Source organism: Rhododendron vialii, chromosome 9a, assembly GCF_030253575.1.
Source record: "Rhododendron vialii isolate Sample 1 chromosome 9a, ASM3025357v1".
NCBI lineage: Eukaryota > Viridiplantae > Streptophyta > Magnoliopsida > Ericales > Ericaceae > Rhododendron > Rhododendron vialii.
In genome coordinates this window covers 31,322,569-31,333,456 of record NC_080565.1, presented here as the reverse complement: position 1 = coordinate 31,333,456, position 10,888 = coordinate 31,322,569, and the positions used below count along the sequence as shown (strand labels likewise).

The 10,888-nt window shown below is 37.8% G+C and overlaps 1 protein-coding gene across 3 annotated transcripts; it reads right to left on the bottom strand.

The window, feature by feature from the left end:
- LOC131301102 (uncharacterized) lies at nucleotides 1-10,230 on the bottom strand. 3 transcript variants are annotated; one of them, XM_058327249.1, is made up of 13 exons: nucleotides 10,050-10,230; nucleotides 9,370-9,408; nucleotides 9,187-9,278; nucleotides 8,977-9,100; nucleotides 7,796-7,882; nucleotides 6,976-7,078; nucleotides 6,531-6,638; nucleotides 5,705-5,805; nucleotides 5,058-5,123; nucleotides 4,885-4,972; nucleotides 3,589-3,649; nucleotides 1,275-1,338; nucleotides 1-310 (listed from the first exon to the last, which is right to left on the bottom strand). In XM_058327249.1, exons 2-13 carry the CDS (start codon nucleotides 9,400-9,402, stop codon nucleotides 185-187), a joined length of 1,053 nt encoding a protein of 350 aa, XP_058183232.1. In that variant the 5' UTR covers nucleotides 9,403-9,408; nucleotides 10,050-10,230; the 3' UTR covers nucleotides 1-184. The 3 variants fall into 3 exon arrangements, with proteins under 3 accessions (XP_058183232.1, XP_058183234.1, XP_058183235.1); XM_058327251.1 differs by having other exon boundaries at nucleotides 10,016-10,192; XM_058327252.1 differs by having other exon boundaries at nucleotides 10,028-10,192.
- Nucleotides 10,231-10,888: the final 658 nt, after the last annotated feature.

Genomic DNA, 10,888 nt, shown 5'->3' with positions numbered 1-10,888 from the left:
TGACTGAACAAGAAGGGCATATTAACAACAAAACCTCCGGAAAGTAACACCAGATGTGAAAGTACAAAACCTGCAGTATAATCCATACTAACCACCGATAAACATGTGGGCGAGCAATTGACGTCATTTTCCATCCAATTGGGGGAAAAAACATACGTAACCAAAAGAAACAATAATGAACACCCTAGCGACCCCTGGTTGGGCGACACACGTGATTTCGTTTACGAGCATGTTCTTCGCTGTGTAGCTGTGTCCGACAAGCATACCCGTACCAGCAATCTTCCCTCTGAGATGCATCTGGTGGTAGAAGCTACAACAAAATAAACAACACGGTAGCAACAATAAGATGCTATCATGCTAATAACGCACAAAAACCAATGTAGATGGATAAAGAAAAACACTTGGAAGCTAGCAAGGAGCTAATTCACATAATGAGCAATGAAACCATCATTACTTCATTAGGTAATCAGATACCACATTTGGATGGATAAATCGGATGGATAAATCTTCCCCGTTCCGCTAAGCCAAATAAGTACTTAAAAAATAAGAAACTATTTCAAGCTTAAAAATAATGAGCTTACGAAAATAATTTTTCGATTTTTTTGCAACGTTCAAAAGATTTCATCGAGATCTATCAAACAAAGATCCATATTGCATATTTTTATATTTTAGGAAGCCCATTATTTTTAAAAGGCCTAAGCGGAACGCACCCTAAGGAAGAGATTATCAAAGACTTGAAACAAAATGCAGTACGATGGACAACCAGAGGAAGAAAACACATCCGAAAAGATAGTAGCAAAAAGAAACTACAGAGTACAGTGATACAGATACACATCTTGAAATCACATCATTTTATCCTCAACTATTCTTTATCAGGGAACAAGAGATTATTATGCATGTCATTTTCTTTTCCTTTACTACAGAAGGCTAAACGTAAATATGAATTAGCAGTTTGGGGCTTTAGAATCCCTAGATATTAGAATTAGCAAGTTTAATATCTGTGTTTGGATGTGAAGGCAGAGGTCAGACGATAGTGGAGTGGGGAACCTAATCTCTCTCTCTGGCTTCCCTATCATCATTCTTTCCTTGGAAAATCCCTGCACAAAACTATGATCCGAGCAAAACCTAATGGAGGAGGGTCAAATGTGGATTGCCATCTTCTATTCTTAGATCCAAAGTATTTCTTCAAAATTGCATCGTGTTTAATCAACAAATCAATGAGTTCAATAATGATCAGCGTTAAATATAACTGCTTGAATTAGGAAGATGCATACATGTCTTGGCATTGAAACCCGGAACCAGTACAAGAGAAATGAAACAAATTTGTCATAGCAATCGCTGCAACCAAAGAAAAGAACAATCAGATGGCCACAAAAGAAGAAAAAAAAAGAGCATGCGACCAAAAAAAGAACACGATAATCAAAAAATACAAATTAAAACGCCAACATGAAAGCATTCAGAACAAACAAATCAGCCACACACATTGCCAAGTAATGCCATAATACCTGAAATGCAAAGGATGACCGAGTAGGGAAAATGATGAGGGATGATTCCAATTGAAAATGAAAACCTTTCATGTTGAAAACTTGGGTATAACCGTATAATGATGGTTTATAGCACTATATATGAACGGAATGAATAAACTTGACCACCAACTCATCTAATAAGCTGTTAGAGAAGGGTATATCACTATTCATATCCTCCCATATTTAGGAACTTCCTTTAGCCTGAGAAGGCATGAGCATGTGAGAACACACATTGAAGCAAGTGTGGTTAGCTGGTTGCAAAGATTGACTGTAAAGCTATGAAATGAAAACATCCTAAAACGGAGAGTCACCACCATGCAACACAAAGCCTAGAATTGCACGTCTCCAACCTCCTGACATCGTGTCAGATAAGTTTATGTGATTTTTTACATTGTGCAAGTGGCCCACCGATGCTGTTGAGCTCAGCCCTAGGGCTTGGGCTCTGCTCGTCGTGACAATGCTTTGATCCTCGGGAAATGAGGATGCAACATTAATAGGTGGTCGATGTGTCACCACCTTAGTTGCATGAAGCGGGAGCAGGTGCGGGGAAGCAAGGGCAGCTAGAAACTCCCGAGGTTGGGATTGCCTATATATGTTATACTAATATTTGACATTCCAGTTGAATAATTAAATAATTTAAACGTATTAGGGTAAATAACTAATGTTTACGTTTGCTAGGGGTAAAACTGAAGTACTAAACAATTAAGAGGATAAAAATTGAGGATCAAACTGAAATACTTTATAATTATAGGGTAAAAAGTGTCAATTTGTGAGGTATGTATATATATAGGGGCCGGTTCCGCTCACACCCATTTTGACACTCAATCTCAGCCGCTCATTCAATGGCTGAGACTAAAACACAATCTCTCCTCCCTCTCCCCTCCCCTCCTCACCCTATCCCTCCTCCCTTTCTCTGTAAACCGATGTACCCTCACCGACACCTCCCCTGGCCCCTCCATCTCTGGAGAGTCTCCTCTCCGGCACACCCATGCCCGGCGAAGGTCCTTTTCTCCGGTGGCTCCGGACTGTTCCTTCCTCCTTAAAATAGGAGCTACTCTATTTCATTGAGTCTGCCAATGAGAAGGCAAAACTGGAGACAAACAGGAGCGGAAAATTAAGAAATGGAGAAAAAGTTAAAAAAAAGAATTAGATCTTCGAGTAAGCTACGACTCTATTGGGCAAGGAAATCTTCATAGCCCACACAATTTTGGGGCCGTTTGGGGAGGAGAAAGAAAAAGAAAGGTGGAGAGAAACATGAGTTTCTGGGGAAGGTGAGGAGAGAGAGAGAAGAGAAGAGAAGAAGAGGAGAAGGGGATCGCCGGAATTTGGGTTGCCGGAAAATGAGGTGATGGAAAATGGGTTGCTGGGAAATGGATCGTCAGAAATGAGGTGCCGGACGGAGTGGGGTGTGTTGTGGGGAAAAGGTAGAGGGAGGAGGGATAGGGTGAGGAGGGGAGAGGAAGGAGAGATTGCGTTTTAATCTCAGCCATTGAAATGAGTGGCTGAGATTGGGTGTTAAAATGAGTGTCAAAATAGGTGTGAGCAGAACCGGCCCCATATATACATATATACATGCATATACGTAAGTGCGCGTCTCAGCCCTAAACGATCAGAATCGAAACCCCCAAAATCTGAAATCGATCACTGATCGGTGGCTCCGGCAACCACAAATCTGAAATCGAACAAAAGTCAGCCAACCGCTTCAAACTGAGAGAGAAATGTGTTCCTATCTCGACGGAAACGTGTTTTCGTTGAGCTCCCAGCTCAGATACGTTGATTCACGTTTCTCGATGAAAAGAGGCAGTACTTGTTTCCTGCAACTAAGGCCACCTCACAAAGGCAGACACGTGGACTATTCTTATTGGGGATCAAGCAACCGTGGTCATGCCACATGGAGGGATCTTGTGGGTGGAGGAATAACCGGGTAACCATCTGATGGGGGAATGCCCTTTGGTGGGGCTGGAGCCATAATTTCCAGTTTAGCCTTGAAGAAACGAAGATTGGGTAATGGTAAACGTACAGGTGAACCATCTGCAAGTTCAAAGGTACAAAAAAAACTTACTTGCAAATACGCGTTCCAGCATTCATCATCTCAGCATGATTCAAAGGCATCCTGGTAAGATCTGCAAGGAAAATAACGACATCAAACTAGAAAATAGTACTGAAAGTTGAAAGATTATGAACATACACCTAATATACTAGTAGATGGTGCCACCCGAAACAAGTATCCACACCATGCGTCAAAGTTTAAATGTGAAGTTCAGTCCCACAATACAACAAGACAGTTAACTATCAGCTTGGTAATTTGGATCACAAACCAGATTTGAAACAATTAGCGGAAGCAATAATTTGAGAATTTCTTACTCCCAAAGGACACAACACAAATTCACAACCAAGGAATTAATCATAGATCATAAAATGATAGTTCAGGAAACCATTTTTTTGTGAGAGAGAGTGAGAGCAACAGAAATTTGGACACACAGCCTCCGAGGATGACTTCAGCAAAAAGGAATTATCTTAAATGTTGTTAAAGGATGGGTAACAAATTCTTCATGGATGGACTGTTCTGCCCCCAACACACGCAAAATAAAAGGGTATAGTTCTGGCATTATGTGATAGTGCACGATGACATGTCTGACCCCATACCCTGTTCAGCAATTGGACTCTTGGCTTTATAATAGAAGTCTATTTTCTTGCTTCCGGCATAGATATGGTGATGAAATCCTCCTTTTCACATACATCCATCTACCCTCAAGTAGATCCCTTAGTAGTAACTCCTAAATTACAACACTCCCTCCATCCCATTATGTTTGTCCATCTTCTACAGTTTTGATATCTCAGAAAGATTTATCAACTTTGAAAAGTCAAAGAATACAAGTTTCCGAAAGTATCCCTAACAAGTAAGATAATGTGAAATGTTAACAAGAATGTCTTCAAGTTCCAATTCCCACGCTGAGCAAAAAAAAAAGTTCAAATTCCCATGCTTTAGTTCTTGTAGTTCAAATTCCAATGCATCAGTTGCATATCCCCATTAAAAAGTTAGAACTTCTAATAGGGACAAAATAAATTGAGTATCATACAAACTACAATGGACTTGAATGTGGAAGTCATTTCCATGTAATTGTATCCAACTTCTAGATACACATCCCTGAACTGTATCACAAGATTGGGATTTCAGAAGGCCCAAAGCTTAGATTCAAAATCACATATGCTCATACTACCCCAGTACCCCTACATTAGAAAATATTAAAATGCAGTTACTATGCATACTTCTCAAAGCATAAATGTGGTTACTTAATATAATTATAGTAACAAGAAGGAAAATGAAAAAACTGCAGAGAAAGAAACCTATGATTACCAATTTCTCTGTTGTTAAACTTCGTAATCCAATCAGAGATAACATCCTGCAATGTTTTCCCCATCTGTGTAATACACCTTTCTGTAATCTATAACCAACTGAATTGTGAGTCTATATATCCGTTAAAAGGTACAATACATCTGAAAGTTTGAAAAAACATATTAGATACATACATCTTGTTCATGCCGATTGTTTTCATGTGCGCATGATGGAATTCTAGTGAGGGTACGTTCTGATATCTGCATGAGCGTATAAAATAACAGGTATCAGCCTATAGCAGCACACTTAGCACAAAACTAATACACATATAACTTCTTTCCTCTTCTATGCCCCAAGGCCCTGTTCAGTTGCTAAGAAAGGAAAGGAAAGTATGGCAATGTTTTTACTTTTTGTATTTTTTAGTTGTTCAGCTAACTGGGCATTTGTGGGACCCATGACAATTAAACTTTTCAGAAATTTTATTGTTGAACTAGTTCCCTACACAATTAAACTACTAAATCTTAATTTTCTTCCAAAATTCTTTCATGAATTGAACACATACGTTTAGTAGGTGTATTTTATTTTCCTTCACTTCACTTCACTTTTCTCGGGAATACTTTATTGTACCAAATTCTTGACAACTGAATGGAGCCTAAGTATCAAAAATGGATATTCTATAACTCTATCACGCCATAGAATGAGAATGGTTCAAAGTGGAATGGGAATGCCATATCAGTCATCGACCATTCACATGACTATGGATCCCTAACCCACCGCATACTTTGTCCATAACAATGGTAGTTAGGTAAATAAAACACATCAAGAACAAGCTAGTGCTTACAGTTTTGAATGTCTCAGGACCGCAAACTGGATTAGAGTTACTTTCAGTAACACTCTGAGCATACCAATAAGCACCACAAAATGCCCGATCGCAACCCAAACCTGCAAGTTACATGGGAAATTAGAAAACATCATGTAAAACCTCACCGCTCTCACTTACAAGCACGCAGTTTAAACTACTAGACTAATTGCACTACAAAGTCAATTAAACATACCAGGGAAGACGGTAGAAAACTAAAGAGATTATCATTTGGGGCAAGTGTCAACCATAGATGAAACAAATTTGAGAATTCTCTATGAAATATGAGCAACATAAACCTGTTTGAAAAAAAAAGTGACGAGAAAATAACCTTTATCAGTTGGAAAAAGCAAAAAGAATGCTCTAGACCTTATCCTCTAGGACAACTCAAGCCCAACTTTTTAAGGTACTTTTTAGGCACTTTCAAGCATAAGGTAAACATCCTCAACCTTCACTATTTTAAAGAACCTCAACAGCTTTCTCTATTTTAATGAACATGAAGAGTTACACCTCATAAGCAAATTTCTGTACAAGCAATGAAAGAATAAATCAAAACTATTTCTGAACAGGACATAGTACATTGTGTGATAATCATCTTTACGACGGACAGAATGCAAATTAAATTGAAACAAAACCTCAATATGTTCTCAGATTAAAGATTTTGACGACACTATCAAATGAACAAATAAAACCATCAAACAATACGACAGCAATGCAAATGTCCTAAGCATTTATTCCAGAGCCAAGTAGGCTAACACGTCCTAGGATAATTTAAAGAACACCAATAAGTATGTCGATAAGAATTTACACTGTTGCGGGAATCTTGTATTGGTTCTAGAAGGCATCATCCCTCCACACGCTTGACACTGCAGATGGATAGTGTTCTCGTTGCACTGGAACCCAGCAAGCTCAGTAGCTGATGGATGCACAAAATAAGTTTTTTAGGAATAAATAACCAAAATTCAAGAAGGGTTGAAAATTACAGTGAAACCGGTAAGACAACCATGATCAATAGTTTAGAATCCACCGAATAGCATCAGTGAAGGCCACATATATGAGCCATGTTGTGAAATGTAAAAACACACTAAAGATCCTTTAAGGGATAAGTTGAAATTGGCAGATGGGGGAACATATACATACTAACCAAGTAAAATAAAAAATACATGTACAATGCATACAACTGCAACACACCACATAGTGTGCAACATGAACCATTGAGGATTTTCCAACATGAATAAAGGGCAGTTGTGTACCACACTGAGGGCATGAAAGATCTACAACGCCACTATCTTCACTATCTTCATCTCGTGCTGGACGTGCCCTCTTCCGATGAGCATTTCTTCCCATGCTAATGACCTGACATTAAATGAAGTAAAGAAACATAAGTAAGATTACCTAAAAAAAAGACATAGTTGAGAATTTAAAAGTTCAGTATTCTCAGAGAGTTCAGCTGCGACTTAGTAGGGTTCCAACCAACCTGCGCTTTTAAGTGGCTTGGCTAAATTATTTCTGCCCAGCAGGCTAGGCTTGGGATGTAATGGGTCTGGACAAATAATCAGGCAAAGAGACCCCAAGTCCCTTACTATTTTGTGGGCTGTTTTAAAATAGCAAAAAAAGTTCCACTTTAAGTGCAACAAGGGCGCAACCTCAGCACGCATTGGGTAAACGAAAGTCAGACCTATCATCACAGCTCACTTCTCGAACTAAATCTATCCACAGAAAGGAATTATCCTCAGATTTCTCCATTAGCCAAAACTGCAAGCCAGGTAACAATGAAAGCTAAGTTTGTACGTAGCTGTCTCTTCATTTATTCACCACGTCAAGCATAGTAGCTAATGTCCATGGCTTCCTCATCCTTTATGCCAACTCGTCCAACACTCATAAAATTGAGAAGTCAACACTAGCATCACCCAAGCCACACAAGAACAGGCTCTGAAGTCTGAAGGCTTTGAAGATACAATGTTCAAGAGTTCCAGAAGAGGTGACTTCAATCAAGGTACGTTATACTAATCATGAAAGTATAAGAAACCATGAATTCAACTCCTATGAAATCATTGATAATAGTACACTTACAAGAGGTGACTTTATTGATGCATAGGAATCTAAAAGTGCAACTTCGTCATCAGAACGTTTTAGGGAAGAATCAGCTTGCATAATATCCTGCAGGCAAAACGGAAATTACAGAAGAAAAGACACGACAACTAGATCCAAGAGCAAAGTTCTAAACAAGTACGTAGAATGACATGGTCTAAGAACGCCAAACCATTATGAGCATCGCCAACAATAATATACAAGAAATTTCAACCCGACAATCTAACCAGAAAGTGCGGAAGAGGCAAATTTAAAGCGAGCTGAAGGGAGCCCTTCTTCCAAAAGTAATAAACAAACATCAAGACCTCAAGTATTGACAACTACCGAAAGCTTTCTATTATGGAAAACAAAACATCCAAGTAAATTAGAAGTAAATAACAAATATCACCATACCAAATCTGGAAGAAAAGTAGAAATCTCAAGTAATATCAAATTTCAAGCCTCGGCCCAAATAATTGATTTGCTTCCACATCAGGTTTTATTGCTCCCTAAGCGATTAATATGGAAACCGACAACTGCTGAAGTTAGTATTCGTCTTAAATTCTTTCATACCATAAATTTCTTTAGGACTCTTTTCTTGATTAGACATTATCATACTTAAAGAGTTACCGTCCACAATCTTACATTAGAAACTTTACATAACTGCACATGGATCGCCTATGCCCCAAATTCTAACAGGTACATATTGTAACCTATATGGCTATATGTATCAGCTAAACCGATGTGATATGAAAAATCCCTTCAATTATGTAGCCAAGTCCCTATACTGTCACAGTTTCTAGCAATTTACATTCTAGTTATCCCTTCACTTTCAATATGCTTTGATAGAGTAGTTAATTTGCAAATGATTCCTACTCTAGGCATTAAGAGTAAGAGGGCATATTCCCTGAAACTAGTATCATTTCACTTCACACAATAACAATCTTAACTTGCTAACAATTTTTTATAAAAGCTCTAGGAAAAAGAAGGGGAGTTCCACGAGTCACATGGAGTTTTTATAAAATTATAAGTACAGACTTCTGCCTACACAACATAATCTTTTCCCTCCAACTCGACCTAAACAAATGCTTAAAATCTTCAAACAGACTAACCAACGACTGCAAATATGCCCCACAAATGAGGAAACTTAAGAAAAATAAAACAAGAGTAGAAGATGGAGCTACCTCCTCAATATTGTGCAAGAAATGATTCCTCGAAACAAATTGGACCACTGCTCTACATTGTGGACAAAGAACACTTGAATGTTTCTCCTGAGACCTTCGTAACCACTCTGAGAAACATCCATTGCTGGGGGGAAAATTCACAAAAATACGTTTTAGAAAAACAAAGGTCGAGGCAAAAAGCTATGATGAGTTCATGATCAAGTTACAAACCAGAAGTTGTGGAGGCAGGGGGCAGCCGTGACAACATCATGCCAGATGTTTAAACAAATACTGCATTTGGCATGTTCAACATCTAAAGAAATCTAGCATGAAGAAGGAGAGTTTCACAATTAGCATGCGCAGACATGCGTAACCTACAAACCAAATAAAACCACACTATTGATGGTCATTCACCTTTAGTTGTTTACTGGAAGATTCCTCGTCCATTACTACCTGTAGCAAATACACCAACCAACGGACACAATAAAATCAAGGAGAGAAGATACAATAAAACAACCATGAAACACTAGATAATATAAAGCAAAGCACATACTCCCAAACTAACGAACTGGAGAAATACCCATTAAGAAAATGTCTTTTCATATCCAACGCATTGGACATAATGGTAATTAGACCATCAAGGACATCCCCAAAATCATCCTAATCCCAAAGTCTCACATCCCTCAAGTCTCATCAACAAAACCGATATCAAATGCAGATATATCACACACTCGCGCGAAGTACAAGTTCTACAAATGCAAAACCATTACTTACAAAAAAAGAGGCTACTTTTTTCACAAAAGGACAATCTTTTTCCGCAGATTAAAAAACCCATTGATATCTAGTTAAAACCCACACAAAAAAAGTTTGATTTTTTTTATAAAATTCATTCCTTTTAAGTTCTCGTTTATGCGTAGCGGCCAATCTTTTTAGAACGGATAGAGTACTCAATTTTCTTGAATTTCCTTGCAGAAACTACATACTAACTGGACCGTTACAGACGTATTATATATTCAACAAAAATCTAGGTCGAAATCAAGTTGTAAAGAAAAACCAATACCCTAGTTTGTACCAGAACATTGAAGAAGACTTACTGGCGCGGGTTTAGGGGTGGGAGTTCAGATCGTACGGCCGGCTGTGGATGACTTTTCCTTCTCTGTTGCTGGTGTTTCTCTTCAATTTCCAGAAATTTATAAAGAACCCTTTTTGTGGAGTATTCAGAACCCGACCCGAAATCGAATACAGGAATTAACGGATACGTGCTATGGACGACTGACAATAAACCATATGAACCTTACCATTCGGCTAAATAAGTCAAGTAGTTTATATTTTTTGTACTTATTTAAATTTTTTTCAAATTTATTAGTTTTTCGTCAAATTTTTTGGAGATTATTGCATCGTCATGACGAGAGGAATTTAAAAAGTTAAAAAATATGATGATTGAAATCCATTTTTTTTAATAAAGACGAAAAAATTGGCTTATTGGCTTATTTTTATCTTTATTCAAAAAAATTAGGTTTCGATTATAATTTTTTACTTTTTATTAGATTCCTCTTATCATGACGATGCAATAATCTTCAAAAAATTGATGAAAAACTAATAAATATAAAAAAAATTTGAATAAGGACAAAAAATAAATCACTTGGCTTATTTAGCCGAACGGGTTACACTCATATGTGGTTTAATTATTTCGCAGGGTGTTTGGGCAAAATAAGTCACTTGGCTTCCCTTTTTTTTTGTCTCCATTCAAATCTTTTTCGTCAAATTTTTGTGAATTATTTATTAGTCAGAGGAATTAAAATCGCGAAAAAAATTTGATTGAAAAGGTTTTTTTTATCGTACTCCTACCTAATTTTTCAACTTTCAATTCAATTTTCAGTTTTATCAAACAACACCTAAGAGATAATCCATCCCCAAGGACAGACTAAGGGGC

Bases quoted from the DNA above. Each gene is read 5' to 3' on its own strand.
- LOC131301102 (XM_058327249.1), bottom strand. From the start codon at position 9,402: ATGGACGAGGAATCTTCCAGTAAACAACTAAAG. The intron at 6,639-6,975 runs GTACACAACTGC...TGCATCCATCAG, and splicing joins TCTTTCATGCCCTCAGTGTG to CTACTGAGCTTGCTGGGTTC. The intron at 3,650-4,884 runs GTAATCATAGGT...TTTTCCTTGCAG, and splicing joins GTTTAACAACAGAGAAATTG to ATCTTACCAGGATGCCTTTG.